The sequence below is a fragment of the Dermacentor variabilis genome, chromosome 9 (genome assembly GCF_050947875.1).
Source record: "Dermacentor variabilis isolate Ectoservices chromosome 9, ASM5094787v1, whole genome shotgun sequence".
Classification (NCBI taxonomy): domain Eukaryota; kingdom Metazoa; phylum Arthropoda; class Arachnida; order Ixodida; family Ixodidae; genus Dermacentor; species Dermacentor variabilis.
Window position 1 is genome coordinate 45,260,907 of NC_134576.1, and position 25,683 is coordinate 45,286,589.

Here is a 25,683-nt window from a genome sequence, read left to right on the forward strand (position 1 = left end):
ATGTGTTCATTCAGGTGCATGCTGTTGCAATCTGTAAGGGTGCTACTTACCGGGAGTGAGACAGGAGGGCAGTTGTGTCATTCTGTGAAACTGACGAGCCCCTCGTGTTCTTTGCCTGTCACTTAAACAAAATTAAGTTATGTGGCTCAATGTCCCAAAGCTGCATAATGTTAGGTACACCATAGCAGAGGGCTTCAGAGTAATTTTCGACTACCTCTGGCTTTTTAATTTGCCCCTGAAGCATGGTACAGAAGCATTTCTACCTTCCACCTCCATCAATATGCTGCTGCCGAAACTGAGAGCTGAACCCACGACCTTGTGCTCTGCAGGACAATGTCGTAGCCACTGAGACATTGTCTTGACCTGTCATGGACTTCAAGTGTTCTCAAGTCTGTCTGACTTGCTTGCACTTTATGAACTAGTTCAAGCAGTGCTGTATGTTAACATTCGTTCCTTAACTGGGTTAAGGCCCAGTTCCTTAACATTATGCGCCCCTGTGATTGTCGACGAAGCAGCAGACGATTTCTCTGGCACGATGGCAGCAGACGGTGTTACAAAAGATATCACTGTGCTGCTGAATGGCACACTGGCAGAAACTGGGCTGTTAAATCAGCACCGACGGTGCTCATATGCACAGAAGCCAGCATTCGCGTGCGGCCCTCGAACATGACCAGAGACAGGCAGAAAAGGAGCTTGAACCCAAATTAAAGGTAGTTCTCTATTGCCTTTTCACAATACTGAGGTATTTGGTTATTTCTCGTCTCACCAGCCTATGTGCCAGCATTGCAGCCAGAGGCAGCAAATGCTCAATCAGATTCACAATCAGATTCGTGGCGCAGCAGCCGTGAATCTGACAAAAATTGGGCATTCGCAATACAATCACTGCACACGCTGGAAAAACGAAGCAAACGACCTGCATCTTAGTAGAATTTTCGCATTTGTTTTCAGAAGGCCCTGCTATACTGCTGTGGCTGCACTTTTGAAGTGGCGCTGCATGAGCTTGGAACTACACAGTGAACTTGAGAAAAAAGTGCAGGCAAATCGGCTTGGAGTGGCGCCTGCCACTGGCAAAAGATGCCGAGAGCCAGCAGGGCTATACTAATCCAGGTACAACCCAATTAGGAACACCCACTAAGCTTCAACAAAAGACACTCCCTCACCAGAACGGGAATTGGCCTCCATGGTGCAGTATTCGGCCACTCCCTCCCAAATGACTGATTCGATCAACCAATGGCCCTCAGTCCCCAGCAGCTGTGGAGCAACTGACTAAGGCGGTGGTCAGACCTGTAACGCAGCAGAGGGTGCTAAGAATCTCTGGAGCAGGACAGGCTGCCAATGGAAACTGACCCTGGCAACCTTTAACACTTGAACTTTGTTGAATGAGGTTAGCTTAGCAGGACTCTTTGAGGAACTATCAGGCATTCTTTGGGATATCATTGGCCTTAGTGAGATTAGAAGAACTGGTGAGGCTTATACAGAGCTGACTAATGGCCATGTTTTCTGCCATAGAGGTCTCCAAGATAAGAAGCAATATGGGGTAGGATTCCTAATCCATAAGGTCATAGCAGGCAACATTGACGAATTCTACAGCATTAATGAGATGGCAGCAGTAGTCGTAATAAAACTTAATAAGAGGTATAGATTAAAGGTACCGCAAGCCTACGCTCCAACATCCATTCATGATGATGATGAGGAAGTAGATCAGTCTTATGAAGATGTTGAATTAGCGATGAGAAAAGTGCAAACTCAGTAAACTGCAGCAATGGGCGACTTCAATGCAAAAGTGGGGGAAAAGCAGGCTGGTGAACAAGCAATTGGCAACTATGGCATTGATTCTAGGAATGCTAGAGGACATGCTGGTAGAATTCGCAGAAAGGAATAAGCTGTGAATAATAAACACCTTCAGGAAACACAGCAACAGAAAGTAGACCTGGAAAAGCCCTAGTGGCGAAACAAGAATTGAAATAGATTTCATACTTTCTGTTGATGCCAGCATAGTGCAAGATGTTGAAGTGTTAGGTAGAGTAAAATGCAGTGATCATAGGTTAGCGAGGTCTAGGATTCACCTCAATTCGAAGAGACAAAGATTAATAACGGGTAAGGAAGAAACAGGCCACCCTAGACACAGTAAGGATAAAAGCAGACCAATGAAGGCTGGTACTTGCGAACAAATATGCAGCCTTAGACATGAAGATGACATAGAGGTAATGAATGAAACCGTAACTAAGCTGGCTTCAGAAGCAGCAACTGAAGTGGGAGGTAAGGCACCAAGGCAACCAGTATGAAAGCTCTCTCAGGTAACAAAGGGCCTAATAAAAAAACAACAAAGAATGAAAGTGTCCAACTAAAGAGATAAGATAGAATTCGCAAAACTGTCAAAACTGATAAACAAGGAGAAAATAAGGGATATTCGAAATTATAATGTGAGAAAGACTGAGAAAGCAGTAAAAAATGGACGCAGCATGAAATAATTGAGAATGAAGCTTTGCATAGGACAAGGCAAGATGTATGCATTGAAAGATAAGCACGGTAATATCATTAGCAATCTCGAAGATATAGTGAAAACAGCAAAAGAATTCTATACTGACCCGTACAGTCAGAGGAACCACGACAGCTCCATTTGAAGTAGTAATGAACAGGTTACAGGGACTCCTTCTAAAACTAGCAATGAGGTTAGAAGGGCCTTGCAAGATATGAAACGGGGAAAGTGGCAGGAGAAAATGGAATAACAGTCAATTTAATGAAAGATGGAGGAGACATAATGTTTGAAAAACTGGTGATCCCTAGATAAGCTGTCTATCGACATCAAGGGTCCCAGAGAACTGGAAGAATGCCAACATTATACTAATCCACAAAAAGGGAGACATTAAAGGATTGAAAAATTATAGGCCCATTAGCTTACTCCCAGTATTATATAAAATATTCACCAAGATAATTTCCAATTGATTAAGGGCAACACTGGACTTTAGTCAACTAAGGGAACAGGCTGGCTTCAGGAAGGGATACTCTACAATGGATCACATTCATGTCATTAATCAGGTTATCGAGAAATCCACAGAGTACAATCAGCCTTTCTATATGGCATTCATAGACTATGAAAAGGCATTTGATTCAGTAGAGATACCAGCAGTCATAGAAGCATTACGTAATCATGGAGCACAGGACACTTATGCAAATATCTTGAAAAATATCTACAGAGATTACACAGGTGCCTTCTTTCTCCACAAGATACCTATAAAGAAAGGGTCAGACAAGGAGACACAATATCTCCAATGATATTCACTGCATGCTTGGAAGTATTCAAGCTATTAAACTGGGAAGGCTTAGGAGTGAGGATCAACAGCGAATATCTAAGCAACCTTCGATTTGCAGATGACATTGTCCTGTTCAGCAACACTGGGGACGAGTTACAACAAATGATTGAGGACCTTAACAGAGAGAGTATAAGAGTGAGGTTGAGGATTAATATGTAAAAGACAAAGATAATGGTCAATAGCCGGGCAAGGGAGCAAGAGTTTTATGTTTACCTAGATCAATTACTTGCAGGAAACCCCGATAATGAGAAGGAAATTCACAGAAGAATAAAACTGTGTTGGAGTGCATACAGCAGGCATTGTCAGGTCCTGACTGGAAGCTCTAATGTGGGGCACAAACTTGGAGACTGACAAAGAAGCTTGAGAACAAGTTAATTAAGGACCGCACAAAGAATGATGGAATGAAGAATGTTAAACATAACGTTAAGAGACAGAAAGAGAGCGGTTTGGGTCAGAGAGCAACGGGGATAGCAGATATTCTAACTGACATTAAGAGAAAAAAATGGAGCTGGGCAGGCAATGTAATGTGCAGGTTAAGATAACGGGTGAACCATTAGGATTACAAAATGGGTGCCAAGAGAAGCGCAGATGAGGACGCTAGTTGGAACCGGTTGGCACAGGACAGCGGTAATTGGAGATCGCAGGGAGAGGCCTTCGTTCTGCACTGGACATAAAATAGGCTGCTGCTGCTGATAATGAATCGAACAGGCCATTTGTAAAGCTGGGATGGTGTACACATAAACTTGCGCCACTCTTGCTGTGCTAGCCGGGTGATAAACTGGGCTACTTTGAAAAGAGGACAGGTGAAGTGAGAAAATTCAGCGCAAAGGTAAATGGAATGAGGATTTATAGACCCTAACTCCCCAAAATAAATCTTAAAATATAGTGAGGTGACATTACTCCACAGCATTAGACAAAGTGAATAATCTGTGGAGCAGTCTGTCCCCACACTATTATCAGTTGTAGATGTCTTTACTTGAAAAATAGGTTGAGGCACACGACTTCACTACTCCACAGCTTCGATTTCACCATTACAAGTGCCCTAAAGTTAGCAATTAAAAAGCTAATTAGCCCAATTTCAGTAAGTAGCAAAACTATCGTTGAGAATTTTTTTGCTGCTAATATCTGCCAATATGCTTATTATGTATCATAATCCGCTTGTTCTCATTTTAACTTTTTCATATCTATAATCTCAACCTATGCGCCTTGTACAGCTGCTGCCATGTAACAGTCACCTGGCCCTTGTCAAGCCAATTTCACAGCTTTTAGCCCAGTGGGCCTTCCAGCACATTGTCCGGTAAATAAATTTGAACTGGTTTAAATTGAACAAGGGATGATTTAGAGTGGGATTGTTTTGGCAACGGGATTTCTGCTGGAGTGTTTGACAAAGGCAAAAACTGCTCTCCTTGGATCTGTTTTGGCTTGGGAGGCTGTGGGCTGGATTCACACTGCCTTCGGGCAGCCACTGATTTGTTGAAAATTGGTGCAAGTGATTCCCCTGATGTGGCGCTCGGCTTTTTTTAGGAGTGTTGCACTTGGCAAAGGAGCCCCTGCGCACTTCAAGTCCCATTCAAACACTCATGAGCATGAAAGAAAAAGGATGTCTGTAAGTCCCATGCTGGCAATTTTCCATCACCCATGTGTCCCTGCAAGGCAGTGAAGTCCCATAATGGTTGAGTACCTGGCCAGAAGCGCAGTTGCACCTATTTTAGCTGTAGCTACCGAGCGGCACCTCTCGTCTGCCTCCCACAGCCACAGCAGATGCTCTGCTAGAAAGCCATCTGTGCTTGGACAAGGAGTGCCTAGAGACCTTGCGGTCTCTGCAGGGCCCCTCTTGAGGTGAGGAACCCCACAAGTAGCCAAGCACCAGCCCGGGAAGCACCTCTACCCATGTGGAAAACCACCGGCATGGGCAACTGACCCCTCCCGCATACAAGGCAGATGTTGTAGCACTTGGCCACCAAGACCCCTTGTACATTGTATTGCACAGCATCTTCAACCCTACTCAACATTTCACCGAGAAGTGATAATGAAGCATAGTCGTCCTGGATATGATTTCATATGCATGTGGAACCATGCAAAAGTATTGTGATCATATTCGTGTTGCCAGTTTTAGAGAAAACTGACACTAATTTGACGTAGGCCATTGTGTCATCACAGATGACTAAAAGTAACTGTGAAGTGCATTTAGAGTATTGCGAAACGACATGATACACAACAATCTACCATGCAATGTTGCATCTTCATCTCTGTTTATGCAAAGGAGTGTTTGCCATATGAGACAAGAGGAGATGGTTACTTTGTCCATGGTGGAGATGCTGCTTCTGACATCTAACAGTGGCATTTAAACAGAAAGTGGGGTTTCATGTTTGTAACATATGAGTCAGTAATAAGAATGGACTTGAAAAGTGACTATATCCTTGAGTTGTCGTCAGGTTCATGGAACAGGCAGCTCACTTTCCTTTTCGCTTAATGGGGGAGGAGAAAGAGTACGGAAAGTTGCAATATTCAAAAAAGAAGGATTAGTGCGATAGAGGGAATGAGGAAGTGGGTGGATAGTGCTGCTTGTTCTCCCTAGTAGTAGTGGTGACACCAGCACAATCTTCCTGTCTAAGCAGAGCAGCTCAAGATATCTCTTCTTCAATGGCTGTTGATTACTACAAGTAACAAAAGTAGTCGTAAGATGCATGTAAGGGAGACCATTTATAGAATTCAAACATTTCTTCAAGCGTAAGTACTGGACAGAACCTTGTAATCTATTCTTGCATTAAATAGCTCTAGAAGAAGCAACAATTGTAGTTGAATGCATTTATGCGAGCAAAAATTATGGATAAATTGATGACTTGTAAATAATGATTTTGCACATGAACGACAGCTATTTGCGGAAGTAGAGAGGCGAATTGAACAGGGAATGCAGACCCTTCAGAAGTTCAACGTGGCACCAGTGTGAAAGAATAAATCAAGAGTTAGCAAATGAGAATATGCGATAAGTTGAATTTTGGCTTCAGCTAATTGGTAGGTCGCACTTCAGGAAATCAATGACGCGAAAATGGATGCAGATAAAATTATGCAAGAGTGCAAATTTGTGTTCACTATGGTCACATGACTTGGCTGAACCTAAGAACAAATTCCTGTTCTGAATTAACTCGGTTGGAAGTTCGCACCCATCCTGTTGTACACGCCCTTTGCTCGTGTTGATATTGTGCTGGTAATCAAAAAAAGTATTTACGTTCTCGGGCTTTATGTGCCAAAACCATGATTTGATCATGGGGCATGCCATAGTGGGAGATTCTGGATGAATTTTGACCATCTGGGGTTCTTTAAAATGCACTTAATGTACGGTACACATTTATTTTTGCTTTTCTACCCCATCAAAATGTTGCCACCTGGATGTGATCCCAATCCCATTGCCTTGAAGCCCCCATGGCGGGTGTTCTGTTGATCTCTTTCACATTTATGCCCATTCAGGAAGCGGTGGCATCTGCAGATCTGCTTCAGAGGCCGCATCAGGTAATAGTAAAGTGGACATATGTGACGTGTGCTTTGTGAAGAAGTTGCTATTGAACAGATAGCAATGTCCAGTGTGAGAGCCTGCTTCCATTGTAGTAAATAAATTTACAGCAGGGAAAGTTAGCCGAATTTTTTTCTTTCCTCCCATAAAGCATGATGTGCAACTACAACATGGTACGAGAAGCTCTTTGCGCCTTGCACTGCTTCTTTCTAGTTACGGTGTGCTTGCAATGTAACTTCTGCAAGGTGGTAATCGAAAAGAAAAAAATATAGCTGGGACATCCTAGGTGAACAGGACAAGGTGTGGCAAGTTTTCAAAGAACTTGTTTTGCCATAGCAGTTCCAAGTTTTACTTTATGGCACTAGTGAAGCAAGGCAGATGGTCTATTTCACAAGAAGAGCAGGTTCTATGCCTGCCGATTTGCAAGATTCTATCCCATTTCTTGACTGCTTCAAAATAAGCCTTAGGGGAATAAAAATATTTGTAGAAAACTGCTCATCCGAGCTAAAATAAAGATAATAAAGATAAAGATACAGGGCATAAAGAGGAGAAAAGTTACAGTTTGAGCCACATGCCAATGTTCTAGGCAAGTGAACTTGGCACAAAGTCCAGCTGCCATAATGCTAGTGCGTTAGCACCATAAGCTAATGCCATAATGCTAAGTGTAGCATAAGGTTGGAACTTTAGCTCTTACCCATATTAATAATAACAGTAAATTCTGCGGATTGAGGCGTGAACTATGATATTGTCGCAGCCTAGTAGAAGACGGGAAAGCCGGCGTAGAGGACGTATGGAAGCACTTTAGCAGAGCAGTCAACGCGACGTCGTTGTCGTCTCTGTTTTTCCACTCGCGCGCTACTTCAGCGTCGTTCTCATCGCCTGGCACATACCCGCAGTGACCATATAGGATGTGGCATTTTGTGCATCGGGACGATGCCCTTTTTTTTCAAAGGGGGGGCAAATGCCACATCCTATATGGTCACTGCGGGTATGTGCCAGGCGATGAGAACGACGCTGAAGTAGCGCGCGAGTGGAAAAACAGAGACGACAACGACGTCGCGTTGACTGCTCTGCTAAAGTGCTTCCATACGTCCTCTACGCCGGCTTTCCCGTCTTCTACTAGGCTGCGACAATATAATTAGGAAACACACCGTAGTGAGGGATGTCAGTTTAATTTAGACGACCTTAAATTATTAAACGTGCATCCAGAGCATGGTATGTTAGTGTTTTTGCATTTCACTGTCACCAAAATGTAGCTGCCGCAGTTCGCATCTATTCCGAGACTCAACAAAATCATAGTAATAAAATTCCCTTTTAAGTCAGTTCTTATTGTCAAGTGTACTGTTATAGGATGGCATGGGCACATGCTCACATAGGCACCTCAATGTATGTGGACAAGAAGTCAATTTCATGGGGTGCCTTTTTTTTTTCCTAAGTACTCAGATACCGGTTTAGCATCATGTGAAAGCCGCATGGAACCTTTTTGTTCCCGATCACTGCGCCATCTGGTTGCATTTGGAATGCACTAAGGATTATATTTTTTTTGGTCGGGGGTGACAATGCCAGCATTATGTCTCACATAAAGTAACAATCTTCCCAAACACGTGTGGCAAAAAAATTTACTGCACGTTTGACAAGCAGTCTCACCTGCATCTAGCATTATGCTACATCATAAAATATTACCATTTAATGTTTAATTCTGGAAAGGATGGAAGCCATTTTCCATAGGGGCGGACACACGGTCTGAGCTTGCTATAACCAGCGACAGGCCAAGAATGTGGCAATGAATGCTTTTCAAACAGAAGTACGTACTCAGTTACTCTGTCTGATTTCTCTCTCTCGTTACACATTTTTGCCGTCCTTGTAGCAGGCCTCCAGCTCACTCAGATGCTGCTCTGGCATAAACCTCCTAACTTTTAAGAGAGTTGGTTTGTTCTTGATGCACACAAACTCTACTCACATCTGTGGAGCAACATACTTGCCTTCCTTCGGTGCTCCACCTTCTTGGAAGTGACACCCATTTTGCAGTTTGTGCTGTCTGGAGGATGACGAGCACATTTGTTAGACGTGAAGTCACAATAATCTCTCTTTTAGTTCCCTCTACCAAGTCCTCCATAATACTGTGCATCTGCCACAGACTCTCCTTTTTACTCACGCTAGCCAATTTGGGCTGTTATTGCATGCGGAGCATCAATTCATGGGTATCTTCTTCTCAATGTAATTCATAAACAATATTTTCTGGGAGCGTGGAACGATCAGAAGTAGATGCAGTACGCTTCTGTAATGAGAGCGTCCTCCTGCATTCTTGCCCTGTCCGGTACCATTGCTCCCACAAACAGCCACCTGCTGTATCTTTGGTTGTTACCATACATACAGAGAAGCTTTAGTGCAACAGGGGTTAAGAGCTCAAAACTGAGGCTGTGTTGCAAGCTTGCCATAGGTGGCTAAGTAGAAACAGCACCGTCTTAAATCTCATTTTAATTGTGATGAAACTGGCAAAAGGAAAAGCTTAATGAAGATAGCATCAAAGTAACAAATCATGAAGGCTATTTTGCTGTCCAAACAAAATGTTGACTGAGCAGAACGTTTGGTTATCTGCTCACAAGAAAACGTAGTCACACTCTCTTACGCATGTAATGTAAGCTACGATGCATTTTTCAGATGCTTGGACACATAAAGTATGGAAATATAGCAATATGTTGTGCTTTTCTTAGCTTTTTCTTGTTGATGCAAGGCAGCGTCATGTTGCAGAGACGTCTTCCGAATGGTTCCAGATGTGTTCCACTGTTTGGCCTCAAAGCTTTCTTAGGTGTCAACGTAGACTGTCTACAACAGACTGGCCTGAACTGGAACACACCCAGAGTTTGCTGCATCCATTCGTCCCATCTTTTCCATATGTTTTCTTTAGGCAAACTTTTCATTCTCAATAACACTTAAAAGACCTTGCTTTTTCTTCTTTCCATGGTGCCTTTGTGATAACCCTCCAAGGTTGGCATCCGAAACAAGGTGCCAGAGAATGACAAAGGAGCAGTGGTGGGAGGCATGAACAAATGGTTTCCTGTCTGCTATAGAATATTGGAAGGCTGCGCACCAGTGATGCAAAAATATCGATAGTACTATAGACAGTTAACTGATGGTCAGTTACCGCAAAACTTGTGGTAATATTTACTAGACAAGAATTGCGAAGCTATCTATTGTACTGCAAACAGCAAACTATCGTAACACCATCAATAGCTTCATCATGAAATTTAATAATACTATTGATCATCAATTTGCTGATAGTTCCGCATCACTGGTGTGTGTGAGCTTTCACTCCAGAGTAATTGATGACCATGAACAAGCGCCCAATTGCCAGCACCTTATGGGCTGTTGCACAGGTCGATGACGTCATAGACAGGGTATGACAGAGGAGGGCTCGAAAGCCGCAAGAAAGAGCGAGCAATCTTTTATCTGATATTGTGGTTGGAACAACCTTTGGCACACATGTTCGTGGCAGCATTGTCAAGAGACTGCGAACGTTTTCTCACCATGTTCCCAACTGATATATCAAAGACATTGGAACGGTATAAGCGAGTTCTCGCAACCTTCGGAAGTGTTATAGTCGGTGACAACCCAAGGACATAAAAGTTATATGTGTGCTGTCCAACTCAAAAAGTTAGCATAGATGCACCAGCCAATTAGCTCCACTTATTTCTGCGGCATCAAATGGTTTTGATTATTTAAAACGTCTGTTTTCATCATACAGATCTTTGTGTCAGCGGTTTTAGGTTGAAACCTGAATGTCCTAGCAAATTTTATGGGTGATGCTGATATCAGTGCTCAGCCAAAGGTAGTACTTTAGCTTGAAACCGCAAGCTTTTATCTTTCCATTGGCTTAGCATTTACATAAGCAGAGCTCCTGTTGAATTCTTAGGTTGTCACTGGCTGCAGGGGTACATACCTTGTGGCTGTTCTTAGTGATCATTCATCACCAATGCCACCTGCGCACCCTAGTTGTATGGCTTCTCTGGCACTCCCACATAGGCAGCACTGTCGGCTGCTCTTTACAATTGCAGCCGTACGTACAGGGTGTTTTCTTTAAGCTGCACCAAATTTTTAATGATCTCCGGTGGCAAATAATACAATCCTAACTCTTGAACTAAATTACTCGGTGAGCTGGACATTACTTCCACTACCAATCAAACGGGTAATTGACTAGGTGACAAAATTTCACTAAGTTTTTTTTGACTAATTAATCTATGGCACTTATTCTAATAACTGTAACTGATGAATTTGCAAGGCAAATTGGCATAGGACGAATTCCGAGGCTGGCTTCAATTTTAATATATGTGCCGTCAGACTTGCGGTAAAGATGCACTGTTTTTCCATTTAATGAAAACACTCTTTCATGCACAGAAGCACAATAGTAACTAAAATGCCAATGCACTTCATTGTGCACTTTGAAAATTAATAACTAGACAACTGGTTAAAACCTAGCTGGCCTCTAACTCCATATGGAGCTAGTAAAACACAACACGAGAAATTAAAGGCTAAGAAAAAAAGAAAAAAAGAAATGGTCTTATTTATTTGTGTGAAGTGTACGTAAGCCAACTTTTCTTTTATAACCATAGATAATTAATTCAAAGCAAACTCCTGCGCAAGTTGCATCGCCGATGGATATCAACCATGTCACTGCACGCCTATTTTCACTGCACGAAAACAGCTGCAGACTCCCCTTGACAGCTTTGCTTTAGTGTTGTGGTGTCCTTTCACTCTTCCACGACCACCCCCAAGATAAATCATGGGCCCACCCTCGCACAACTCCAGCTTCTCCCAAGTATACTCATTCTTGTGTTTTCAGTGCACCCCCTGCCTCTCCCAAAGCAACTAGTGCAAAAAAGAATATTGCACACCTGTATGTGTCACGTATAGAGTGGTAATAGGTTAAATTTCTGCCAGCAGGTGAAGCACACGCCTTGGTGTTCTGTTGTTCTGTCTTGACAAGGCAGACATGGCGAGCCAGTGTGGAAGGTCTGTTCGCATGTTGACAGATGAAGGAATTTATGAAACATTGAGCGAAATGAAAGCGATGGCAAAGAACGAGCTTCTACGGAGTATGAAATGTCTGCCGAACGAAAATGCGAGAAAAACTTGGCAGGAGAAAAAAAAGTATAGCGGTTGCAAGGTTAAAGACAGCGAGACAATTGGTAGAAACAAGCCTTTCATCCTATCTCTTGTCAAGGACTTCTTAGGCGAGATTGTGCGGCCATCTTGTTGTGATCAGAATGAACAAGTTCCACTTAACGTAAGCAGTTATAGGTTTGTTGTTTTTGCCAAGTCACTTGTCATAGTTATATATCAGTTTGTCATACTCAAACATTCATAAAAAAATAAGTTGTGTACTTATGTGTTTGAGACTCCTTGCTCATGCTCAAACCCACAGGAAGCCTTTAATGCAGCATTCATTTAGCTCTGTCACCATCACCAGCAAGGAGAATCCCAAATGAAAAGCACTGTGATAATCACTTGGCACACATACAGGATTTAAATAAATGATAACCTCTTCTTAATCCCATTTTAATGTTAACAAATGCAACCTCCTAATTAAATGTGTATGAAAACATAATGCACCAAGTGAATTGTTAATGCAAATATGAACCACATTTTTAGGTTATTTTTTCTTGATCAAAATAAAGTGGTTGTTTTGGGCTTTTTGCAACAGGCCATGCTGCCTATTTGAGCATGTTCTCGGAAGCCTACACGAGTGCTGGCCCGATACCATTTGGTTGCCTTGCTTTGAAGAGCTTGCATATTACATGTTTCTGCAATGACTAATTTTTTAATTCATTAATTTTATTTGTGCATACTGCAGCCCAACCTGTGCTATAGCACGAATGGTTAGAGAATAAGAACACAGTAAATTCTACACTATTACAAGCATTCAATGGCTGCTAGAAATTCATTTACAGGCAATTCATGAACATTTCCAGGCAAAGCATTCCAGTATTAAATGATATGGGGAAAGAAATACTATACAAAAACATGTCTGCACAAGAAATGTATAACATGATGATTTAACCTAACTTTTATTTAGTTTTTGGCAGCTAATGGTAGTTTCTACTGGGTGCCTCGATCCTTTGACTTCAAGCCAGGGAAATGTGGCATTCCTTGAACTTAGTGGCAGCGGACAAGCATGCAAGCTGACTGCATGAGTTGATGCTACCACCTCTAGGGAAATTTGCCTAGATCGTGAGATTATAAGCCTTTTTTTTAGGGAAAAATTATAATTGTCCAGAAGTAGGAAAATTTCGTGCCGAGACATTGAAATAGTGGAACAGATGACATGACGGCGTGTTTGGATTTCAGTCACTGCAAATTACCTTCAGATTAGCATGCGAACTACAGCTTTTGATCATACAGCAGAGCAGTGAACAGAGCTTTCCAAATAGACAACAGGGCGCCAAATCCCAAGTTCTTTAAGCAAATACCGCTACTGTGATTTAGTCATTCACATATCCATCCGTGCTGCCGACGTCTGTGCACTCTGAATGAAATATTTATCTGTAATTGGCAAAACAAATGTATGTTGCAAAGCCAAACAAGGCAGCACGAGTGAATCAGGACGCAAGCGCATACTTAGTGCCGAGCATGGCAATGTGGTCGTAGTGCTAACGAGCCAGCTATGCACGCATATACCAAAATTTACTGTGAATAGGCCATGGGCAGAGCAACCTTAGAGTCCCAGTGGTCATGTGCTTGTGTGAATTTTGCTTTGGAGAAAAAATAAATATTGGCTGCACATTTGCATGCTTCATTGCAAATTACATGTATGCACATTAGTATGGTGGAGCCACGCCAGTATATGGCATGCAAAAAAAAAAAAAAAAATCACATCTGTTAACATTAGTGTCGTGAAGTGGCATTGTTTTGACAAAGTTACATTCTTCAAGGGAGGTGCAGCAACAACCATCTTCCTTACAATTCAAATAAGGTTCTGTGTAACCTTGCCACTTTTTTCTACATGCAAAACAAGTTTGGACAACAAGAAAGTATAAATGTGTCGACGTCTTCTTCTGTAAATATGGGCCCTTGAGCAGGAGGCATTACTGTTAGCACAACAACCTGCACTGCAACATCATTTCAGCTCGAGTGCAGCGACGTCCATTACAAGCTTAGAAATAAATTTATACTGTAAAATTTGTTGTCTAATTTCATAGTAAAAAGAAAAATTTATCTATCCAGAAATAATATCGACAAACTCATTAACCACCACATGCACAGAAATCTGGGGAAATCTAGGACATTTTTTATTCAAGTTTGGTGAAAACTAGCTGAAGAGTTTGGCAGCACTGCGTGTGACTCGTTTTCTGAAGAAAAAAATGGCTAAGGTGAAACTATGCGAGTACGCCAAAATACTGTTTGTGTCGAAGCCTAGCTACGAGCGCATTCAAATGCTAGCTAGCACTGTGCAACCAACCGAGTGAGCCTAGACAAAGCTCCCAATGCTGCCAGGAAAAATGACAGATGGACCGAATGCTTCTTGAGATGGCAGCATGTAGTTCCCTGGATAATGGTAAACTGCCAGCAGCAGCACCAATACCACAAACCCTGTGTTTTATGTGTGAGCATATATGCCCCCACTTTGAAGATCCGCAATGCAGGTGTACGAAGCTCGGAAGTTGGCACAGGGCCAAGAATGGGGTCGGCGGCACAGCTGGCACGATGACCAGTCGCACAGTTAGCGCGGCGCAGAGTGAATGGCTTCGGCCCTCAACATAACTCGGCGCTCGGAGAGGCACGTGATCAGTTCTTTTTTATCGGCACTTGGAAAGAACAATTAGATAGACAGCAAGAGAATAATTAGATAATCACTGACGACAGAAATGTAAAGTGCGCTCACTCAAAATAACAATTAGATAAACAGTAAGATATTAATTAGATTAACAGTGACGGCAAAACAGAGAGAAAGTATGCTCATGCGAAATATGGGTTCACTTTGTGGAAAGAGAAAAAATAAATATTGTGATGGCAAACGCCCTCAATCATAACAGCGCTCGGTGCGCCTGAAAGTGTTCGAAGGAGGAGAGCGACTGCAAATAACCAGCTGAATGCAAAGCAGGCAATCTCTCTTGACCAGTCAAAGACACGCGGCTTGCGAGAACAGCCTAGAGCGCTCTGAAATGATAACCCGAAGACACTATAAGTATTCTGCGTAGTGCAACTAAAGATCATTAGGCTATCTTAATGGCAGCAAATTGCTTGTGCCCTTACAACACATGGTTGCCGGTGCAGAACTCAAACTGTGAAGTACTCAAGGCATGTGCACTTAGTATTTTGACATTAACAGAAGCTTGGAGACGATAGTAAAAAAAATGCTGCACCATCCCGGCCCTGCGAAAGTGGATGTCCAGCGAAGCTGTTGAAAAGCACCACCACAACTGCCGAGAGGGGTATGCAATGCTTTATTGCTTTAGTGTATTGGCGGTAATGGTAATTTTCTGCTGCAACAACATTGAAATCAGTTGCTAGACTTGTTTTTCTATATACGAAACGCTAGGGATGTCCCTCCCCACATCGTAGGCTGCCATTGCTGCGGCAGGGGGAGCACTGCGGGGAGTGCTACATGCTTCGCATTGTTACCAGGAGCGCCTTATCATTTATGTGGTACGAATGCTTTTGTGCTAGTTCTTTATTGAAATGTATGCTGTTCTGTATGTTGTACGCGTGATTCCAAAGAATGTATGCACAGTTTGTTTCACTTTGCTCAGTACTTCAAGCCTCCGCCTTACGGGGGTACAAGCCAGTGCTTGCAGCCCTGCACTGCTGCCAAGTTCGGCCCACCTTTTTGTTAACGGATGCGGGCACGAAAAATGCCGACCAACTTGAGGCTAACAGCTTCGCTGCAAATTTGGCCATGCCATACAATGGTGTTGTTTTCTCTTGTAAAGCATTTATAATTTCTTTATTGCATTTTTTTTCAAACAGGAACAGGCCTGCCAGAGCCACTACTTGTAGGGCAGCCGATTGCACCTTCTTGGGCACTACTCATTAGAAGAAAAAAAGGCAAGAGAAATTAAGCATTTAGACAACTAAGAAGGCTTCCTGAAAAAAAAAAAATGCGTAGGAACAGTAATGCACATAAATGAGTGTGCAGGCGCATATTTTGTAACAGCTTAAAGTCTCAAGACACCTACCAAGAAGACATGCCTCGAGCTCTGAACTGGCCTTAAGAAACTGAATTTTTTAAATTCTTTGAGACCTGACCGTTTCCTAATGCTTTGACGAAAAAGAGCTCTTCACTCTGTTGCACAGCCTTTAAAGGCCAACAGTGACCAAATAAAACTCTGGCTAAATTTCTTATAAGTGGGTAGTCTAGGTAAGCAACCTTAGCAAAGCCTCAGGGCTGGTAAATGCGGTTTTGTTGCTAGCAACCTTTAAACAGCAGCCATGCTGATGATGTGTGTACCTGGTTGTTGTTGCTACGACGCAAGTCCCAGCACGCCGACTCGGAGATGTTTTGGTGTGCCGCCTTGTCTTGACAGTCATGCCGAGGAGCTGCACACTCTAGGTTATGCACCACTTCCGGTGAGTGGTAATGGTGGTGGATTTTTCAGTTTCAATATCAAAAACAGCTATGTTTGAGAGCATTTTGCGACACTTTCACTTGTATTTCAAACGTCAGCTAATGCAAGGAGGCTCTCATATACATACACTAACTTAAACCAAGTGTTTCAGCCTAAAATTTTGTTCTGGTTGGCCTTTTAAGAATCACTCAAGTATTTGATGAAACAAACGGCATTATCTAACTACAGATGTCTGCAGTGGCTAGAGCTTGTCAGATAGCAAGTTCAACACACAGGTGCCACGGCAGACAAACCCTGTCTCTGGCAGTAGTCATTGACCTTGATGCATAATGAATGGCCCTTGGTTTCAATTCCCACTAAAGGAACAATAAAGGCATGAAGTGAATCTATCTAGATTGTCATATTGCCCTTCCAAAAACTTTACATGTTTTTTAAAAGTGAAGCTTTCCTTTGCGAACCTTGCCACGTTTCGTGATGTGGGTACTACGGTCCGACTGTACTACGGTCCGAATAAGCCACCCAACCACAGCGAAGCATGCGTGCCAGTGGGCTCCTTGCACCACCCCCAGATGGCGCTCGCCTCCGCGGTGCCGGCCGTGTGGGAAAAAACAACCTGAGAGCTCACCTTCGCGCATTCGCAGCAGCATCGCATTAGCCTCTCTAAATGCCTGAACAAAGCCTTCCGTATCAACTTTTGGGGACATTCAAAACACAAACTGCCGTTTCAACTCTGTATGCGCTCACACAAAGCATTCCTATATATAGATTCGAACTCTTTGTATCTGCTGCAAGGTTTTTTTATCATAAGAGATTGCTGAGAAAATAGCGACTAAACAGGTGGCACAATTCATCACCTGCAAAGAAAAGGGTCTGCCAGCTGCACTTGTGATCTCAGAAGCCATGCTGTGCCCGATGCTACTGCCTGCTTTGAATCAGAGGCCCACAGAGAGAGGGCGCCACACTCCTATAAAAAGTTCGAACAGACCAATATGAAAACATTGCACATGCGAGCTTTGCAGAAAAATACAATCGACAGAACTACATTTTAAAAATAAAACAATGTAACAAAACTTTTTAATATTGTTGGTTGGTTATACAATGTAACAAATTAATTTTATTATCAGTGGTTGATTGTCCAAATTTAACCGCAATATGTTACATCATGGGAGCTGGCACCCCATTTTTAGTAGTGGTGCCAATGCTGCCCTAAGTTTGTGTCATTTTCTCATGAAACCTCAGAACTCCACATAGGTGACATTTTCAACACCTGGGAGGATAGTGTTGCTTTAGCCTTCCTGAATGACTGTCTTTACCGTTTTTTTATGTTTATAGAACACAATATTAATTTTTACAGGATTAAAATTCACTTCCATTGGAACATACACATCTAATTCCATCCACATAGCAGCTAACAAAACAAAGAAGCATAACACAGTCTTTTATACCCTAAATTGTCTGTAAAGCCATGTGTTCAGTCTTGAGCAGCTGTGCTTCCCCAATTTTAATGCAATATTTCTAAGCCCCATTTCAAAGCATCAAGTATACCAAAAACGACAACAACTGCTTGTGGACAGCATGATAATGAGTTCTTTATTGTACTGAACAATGATGGCTCATGAAATACTACAGTGGAATTATACTGAGAGAGGAGCAGGGGGAGCTGGAGTGCCAGGTGTAGCAATTTTACAGCGGAGTTACACGATTAAGGAGCCACAAAAACACAGCGCACAGTCTGTCATCTGCACCCTCTCAGGAAATTATTCATTTGATGAGGGAACCTCCTAGAAAATAGCTGATTATGATGATATTTTTTTCTCTCACACGATGTTTGGCACCACCTTCACTCGATGCAAATGTGGTGCGCAGCAAGTTCAAACTATGCAGGAATGAGAAGGGCATTCTCAAAAGCACACACACACACAAACCCTGTGACGCCACTTCCCGAAATTGTGAGGACTGCTTTTGTTTCGACAGATACAATGCGTAAAATACTACTAAGGTGTATGTCTGATCGCACAAATGACAATATCACAAATATTTTCAGAACATTTACTGTGAGCATTGCATCCTTCACATAAGGTTGTTTCGAAGGCAAACCTGTGTGTTACACGAGCACACGCACAAAAGAGAATCATCACAGCCAAGTCTTTTTCCCAGAGACCTTGTCCACCCTGCATATGCATATGAACACGGCGCTGTTGGCCTGGTGGCTTTCGCTCTCGACTCTGCGGTTAGTTGTGACGGTCAGCGCAGTGCCCAAATTTTTGTCAGCACCGACACTAAGAGGCTGTCTTGTGCAAACGTAGTAACACTGCCAAGCAGATGCAACACCGCACAGATGTTCTGTCGTGTTCACCATGTGCTGCAACGCTTGAGCGGTCACCGGAGCGACACTTTTGAGAGAAATGTGGCAGGGGTTTCACCATTCTAACAGTGCGCATACCCCCTGCTTTCCGTCGTCTGCTTTCTTCGTGGAGCGTTAATACAGTGGCCCCCGAGCAGCTATAGCTCTATCACAGAAAAAGAACGAGAACAGTTACGAAGCTATGGCACCGATGCGGCGTGATCGAGCATGCTGCACGAAGGACTAAGGATGTCCACCCTGCTTGGCGGGCCAGTGTATTGTTGCTCCGCGAGGAAAGCAGACGGCGAAAAGCATGGGGTATGCACATTGCTGGAATGGCAAAATGGCTCCGCACTTTTTTGTTGACAGTGTCACTCCAGCCATAGCTCACGTGTTGCAGCTCTAACGAACGTGACAGTACCTTTCTGCAAAAGTGAAAAGCAATCAGGGTAGTGTTTTTGTTTTGTTTTTTTATTGATATATACGTGCTCGAGTTGAAAAGAGGAGGGCAAAGCATATTTCTGCAAAAATGTCGCAGTGCATTTCACGGTAGTGCTTCTGAGCAACAGAGTTTGCTGACATGATGATCTGATGAGAGAGTAGCCAAGGCCGTCTGACATAAATGCTATAACTGTACAAAGAAGTTTGAACCGTGATGGGGTGTTGTGTATGGGGCAATGTTATGATTCTAGGAAAGAAAAGAAAAAGAAAAAAAGAGGTGTGAAAGAAAAGTGCTACAGGACAACAAGCACTGACTCAATTCAAAAACAGCCATGCTATGTACAACTTTGTACAATGATGTTCTCCTTTTTCCCATGTTGCAGTGGGCCTTTTCTCTTTCTTTTTTTTTGGGGGGGGGGGGGGAGTCATGTGGGTGCACTGACCTATTAAAAAATAAACTGTTGTGCTCAAACAGCGCACAACAGCACAATACCACCTTTTGAAGTTTTCTATTAAACACATGCGCCAACGAGCAACCTATTGTGGATGATAGCTACTTTCTCACCGTTTTATTCCCCACAGGTAAATCAATAAGGCAAGGCTAAGACTGCACTACATGAAGAGTAGCACTGCAGCCAGTTCTAGTAAACTTATAGCTTGCAAATACACGTTCATGGAAGGTGTTTAAAGAACAGCCAGAAACATTTCATCACTGCAACTCAGCATAACTCACTGTTAACAACCACAACTCATTGACGTGCAACGAAAAGGTTTTCACTTTCTCATACAGTTCATGCAAAAAACAAGATCAAAATACATGTGTGAAGTCATCTAACTGTAGTTCACAAAGCCCGAATGGACCAGAAGCTGTGATCATCAAATTTCACGGCTGCCCCAAGAGCTCTTGCTATGCCGTGTTTCTATATATGTCCCAGCACAGAATGGGTAATGCTGCATCGCTCATTCTTGCAGCAAAACTGAAAGTCTAAAATTCCAACTACACGCATCATTCTATGAATTGCCAGTGTTCTGTTGGTGTAATGATCCATTAGACTCATTAAAACACATAGGCCAGGGCCCATAAAACGTGCCACCTCATGGCCTATGCTGACTTCACAAAAGACTCAGACTGTTTACATCATGCACATAATGGAATTGTAATGTTCGCTGTGATGCCTCACTACTGTAACATGCCTCGTGCATTAAAACGTTTTGCACTGGGCCCGTCCCACTCAATGTAATTAAACAGTGTGCAGCCCATTTCTGAAAATTTCTGACACAGTGAACGCTGGGCCATGACTTCACACCAGGCCTCATCAGAGTACATCAACGTTAATGGTCAGACCAACAAAATAATGCAGCACCTTTGCACCATGCATGATACAACCTAACAATGACAATGCACAAGTGCAAAAAAAAAAAAGTCCCAAATAGAAAAACAAACAAGTAGACCCATTCTAACCAACCAATTGAACAATGCTTTTAAGCATCGATGCAATATAATGGCCATCACAAAAACCTCGGGCAAGCAGTTAGAAACAAAAACAAAAATAACCAATCCTCGCCCCCTTTTTCCGCATTTGCTCACCATTTCACAGACAAGGGCATGTGACAGAGGTCGCTGAGGCCAAAGAATAAACACGTACGCAGGCTGTGTTTTCCTGCCTGTTCCAAAGGCAGCGTCCCAACAGGAGGGAGTGGAGTTTTCTCGCAACATCTCTGTCTTCGATAAATACGCATTGAAGCTCTATGTAAAAGAGCCAAGGCAACACTAAAAAAGTGCGAGGCACACACGTGTGCGTGCCAGCCCTTCACACTGCTCAGCTCTGCCCCATAATGAGGGGTGCTGATTTATCCCCTTTTGCCTCATGCTGTGTGACACTCTCGCCGACTCCCTTCTTGCGCCGCTGCCGGCGTCGTGGCGGCGGCGACTTCCCTGGCTCGTCAGGCTCGGCTTCATTCTCCAGTGCTAACGATCGGCCCCTCTTGCGGGGAGGTGATGGTGTCTGCTGCTTATCCTCATCATCTGCTTCTTCGTCCTCCGGGATCTTGGTGTAACTGTGTTCGATCAGGTGTGGGCTCATTTCGTAAAGCTTGAGCTCTCGTTGTGTTAACTCTAACGTTGGAACCTCGTCGATGGCCATGTCATCCTCGTCATCCTCGTCAGGTACAGACGGAATGTCAGATGGTGGTGGCAGTGGAATCTCGTATGGATCCACTGGTTTCTCACTCTTTGCTGCTAGCTTCGCAAGTGCGGCTTCTCTGATCTGCTTCTCCGTCGGGAATTGCGACTCTGCATCTGTGCTGAACAGTGCGCCGTCGCCTTTGCCGCTCTTTTCATTGTGCTTCACATCTGGAGACCGTGTCTTGTCCGTCTTGGTGCCCCTTCTGGATTGCCGTTCAGAGTCGTGCTTTGTGCCTGGAGACAGTGCTTTCTCTGTCTTGTTGCCCTTTCTGGACTGCCGCTCAGTGTCACGTTTTGCGTCTGGCGACAATGTTTTTTCCGCCTTGGTAGCTCTCCTGGATTGTCGTTCAGTGTCATCCTTTGTGTCTGGAGACAGTGCCTTCTCGACATCGGTGTGTTTCCTTGACTGCCGTTCTGCTTGTCGCTTACTTCTTTCCCTCACTGGCTTTACTTCAGTTTCGTCTTTTTCCACGACCTTCTCCTTTTCGCGCTCTTTCCTACCTTTCTTGGGCGTAGCTGTTTTCTCCTGAGTGTCAGCTGGTTTGGGGGTAGCCTCAACCGATTCTAACAATGTGTCGTGCTTATCCTCTGCTGTCTCAGCATTGTTTTCAGGCACTGCTTTGGGACTTTCACCCACCTCCTTTTTTTGTTCACTGTCCTTTCTGGATCGCTTTCCTATGCGGTTAAAGACATCTTCCTCCCTCAGGCGCTTCATTTTTTGTTTCTCCTTAGGCTTGGCTTCAGATTTGCCCTCTGACTGGGCTCTTGACTCGGCCTTGGGGCGGGTCGTGGCCTTAGGTTGTGCCTCACCGGGGGTCTCAGACTTTGACTGAGCTTTGGGATCTGGCTGGGCTTCAGGCTTGGGTTCAGGCTTGGCCTCAGACTCCTGCTCAGCTCTGATTTCTGAGAGAGCTTTAGAGTCATGAAGGGCTTCAGACCCGGCCTGTTCTCCAGACTCAGGCTGAAGATTGGACTCGGGCTGTTCATCAAATTCAGGCTGCACATCAGGCTCAGGCTGAGCTTCGGACTTGTGTTGGGTTTCAGGTGAAGCTTGCGCTTCAGAATCAGCTCCAGCTTCAGAGTGAGCTTCACACTGGTCTTCAGACTTAGCTTGGGTTTCCAACTCGGACTGTGGCTCAGACACAGGCTTCGCTTTTACCTTCGATTTGGGTTCGGCATCATGCTGGCCTTCAGGCTTGGAATCGACTTTGTCCTTTGGCTGAGCTTTGGCCTTTTGATGAGCTTTGGCCTTTGCAGCTTGCACTTTGGCCTTTGGCTGGGATTCAGACTTCGACTGGGTTTCAGACTGGTGCTTGGCTTCAGCCTTCAATTCTGGCTCTGCTTTGGTCTTAGTAGATTTGTCGTCTCGTTTCTTGATCTTCTTTCCCTCATGCTTTTCTTTTGCCTGCTCTTTCTTGGGCTCGTCAGGTGGCGGAACAACCTTGGCCTCAGCCGCTTTGATGGCAGCCACGTCATCTTCTAACTTGTCCTTAGACTCGGCCTTCTTCTTCTCCTCAGGTGCCGTTTTAGGCTTCACTACTGGCTTTCGTTCAAGTCGGTCAAATTCCTTGAAAAGCATGTCCTCCACCTCTACTATTTTCCGTTTCCGTACACGGCCTTCAGGCTTCTGTGGAGCTTCCTTTTTCACGGGCAAAGTTTTGTCAGGCTTTTTCACCAGAGCCTCTTCCTTTTCCTTCTTCTTTTTCTTTTTTGATGAAACCTTGTCTACAGCATTCTCCTTGTTTTTCTTTGTGACAGGCTCGCTTTTGGGCGTGCTGTCTCCTTCTGAAACAGTACTGGCATCCACGTCGGGGGTGCTCAGTCCCGCCTCCATCTCCTTCTTGTTGTCCGCTGCTGCCGGTGGTATTTGGTCCTCGCCCTTGGCCGGAAGTGGGCTTTCCGAACCCTCATCTGTCCCGCCCCCCGCGTCCCCACTTTCAACCTTATTCTCAGAGTAGTTTTTCAGGATCCGCTTTTTTGGCGAAGTGAAATTGAGTCTGACCATCAACTTACGACCTGTTCGTGGCGCTGGTGATGACACTGGCTTGGACCCAGAAGAAGACACCTTCTTTTCGGAGGCACCCTTCTTTGTTGACTGCGCCTTCTTTTTTTCCACTGGAGTCTTCTCGGCAGGTGGCTTCTTGTCGGACTGCAGCTTCTTGTCAGACTGCAGCTTCTTGTCAGACTGCAGCTTCTTGTCAGACTGCAGCTTCTTGTCAGATTGCGGCTTCTTGTCAGACTGCGGCTTCTTGTCAGGCTGTGGCTTCTTGTCGGACTGCGGCTTCTTGTCAGGCTTTGGCTTTTTTTCGGACTGCGGCTTCTTGTCGGATCCCACTTTTTTTTCTCGCTTGGTCGGGGATGGTGTCACCGGCTTCCGTGCTGATGGTGGTGGAGGCAGCCCAGCTGACTTGGCCCTGGATTGCTCCCCTTTGACAGTGAAGTCAAAGTCCGACACCAAAAGTGGGCTGTTCACCTGCTCCAGATAGGCCGCCAACTCATTCCGAGAGCGAAATTTCTTGCCTTGCGGGCTATTGTAATAAAAAAGAAAAACAGGCAGAGCAACATTAGACAAAGCATAAAAAGTGTCTCACTACAGAAAAAGCAGTTTAAATTATGGGGTTTTACGTGTCAAAATCACTTTCTGATTATGAGGCGCGCTGTAGTGGGGGACTCCAGAAATTTAAGTACATGGGTGTTTTCACATTTCGCCACCACCGAAATCTGGCCGCCGTGGCCGGGATTCGATTCCGTGACTTCATGCTTAGCAGCCCAACACCATAGCCACTAAGCAACCATGGCAGGTAGAAATAGCAGTTTTTTTTTTTCTAACAGAAATAGGCCCCCTTAAGAAATACATTGGTTACTTCTTTACCTTCACGTGCGTGCGACTTTACGGAAGCTGAGGGAGAAGAATACAAGAACCTTACAGGGCCGATTCTTTTTCTTTGAAGAAAATGGACAATGAAGCCAGAAAAAGCACAGAGAAAATAGAATGCAAAATGGAAACGAAAGTGAACAAAAAGAGATTTTGTCGCCAGTGGGAACCAAATTCATATCATCTGTGTTATGCATGCTGTGCTTCACTAATTAAGCTACTGCGGTGGCCATCCTCCTATCCACTTTCTTGGCTTTTTGGGTGTGTGTACAGGATTAGCCCTGGTAGCGTTAGCCAGCGCCGTTCCTGGTAAAGGTGGCGGATTACTCCCTTTTAACTGCCTCATATAGTATGCGAGCTTAGAAACAGGCAACTGGTCAACGAATCCTCATATGCACCAAGAGTGCCAAATTTGAGGCTTCCAGTGAGAAACAAAATTTTGGCAGAGCTTATACCACTATGAATGTTGATGTTCCATTAAAGCAACGTAGTGAAACATGATGTCGACAACATCGAAATGCATCATGAATGAGGTGTGTATACAGCCAGGCTCCTTTCTCGCTTTCTCACAGTTTACATGCTGAAACATCTAGTGCCACTTCAGTGAAGTCCATGTGTGGAAATATGTTCATACAAGATTGCCTCAGTATATATGATGGAGGTTTGATAGAGCTCAGCACTGGAGAAATTTTAAAGGGTTTGTTTTGTAATTTAAAAGTGGCACCTACCCAGTGGATATACCCAGTAACCTAAGTTGGTCAGATAGTTGGTTTCAAACCACGTTCCCTCAGCTCAGTAGCCCGATGCTCTACCCATTAGACCATGGACTACCCAGTGACCAAAGTTGGTAGGAAAAAAGATTTAGAGACGAAGATGAATAGCATGCTGCAAATGCATGCAGTATCCTAAAGATGCTAATCACATTAATAAGAGTATCTTTCAATGTTAATGCAATTAGCGTTCTTAGTATACTATGTGCACTTTGTGCCAATCTACCTATCTATTTACCTGTTCCTAACCATTTTCCTGTCAACTTAGGTCACAGGGTAGTAGTCTCCGGTCTACTGGGCAGAGCATCGGGCAGCTGTGCTGAGGGAACCGGGTTTGAAGCCAACCGTCAGTACAACTTGAGTTGCTGGCTATGCGCTCTTTGATGTTATAACCTCTTTGATGTCAACTTGGGTCACTGGCATGTGCCACTGGGTATGCACTGTTCTTCAACAAAAACGCCTTTAAAATTTTTCTGTGTCTGGGAAAAATAGACTCCCATATCACATGTATTTAGACAATCTTGCCTGAATATATCTGCACACATGCACATGCTCAGACTCTCCTTGCAGTGCCGCCACTAGATGGTGCAGTGCGTCCAGAAAAGGTCAGAGAGGAGCCCGGATGCATACTCGCCTCATACATGACCTATTTCACCTTTGGCAATACAGTGGGCTGCTAC

The 25,683-nt window shown here is 44.0% G+C and overlaps 1 protein-coding gene across 3 annotated transcripts in view; it reads right to left on the reverse strand.

Annotated features, from left to right (window-relative positions):
• LOC142592651 (uncharacterized) overlaps positions 1–25,683 on the reverse strand; it is an 87,649-nt gene that overhangs the window by 20,402 nt on the left and 41,564 nt on the right. For 2 of the 3 annotated variants that reach the window (XM_075704212.1, XM_075704211.1), the window contains exon 4: positions 17,953–23,886. In XM_075704212.1, the coding sequence (XP_075560327.1) occupies positions 20,994–23,886 (2,893 nt within the window). In that variant the 3' untranslated portion in view covers positions 17,953–20,993. Of the gene's footprint in view, positions 1–17,952; positions 23,887–25,683 lie in introns of those variants that run through there. The other variant, XM_075704213.1, reaches the window with a different exon arrangement.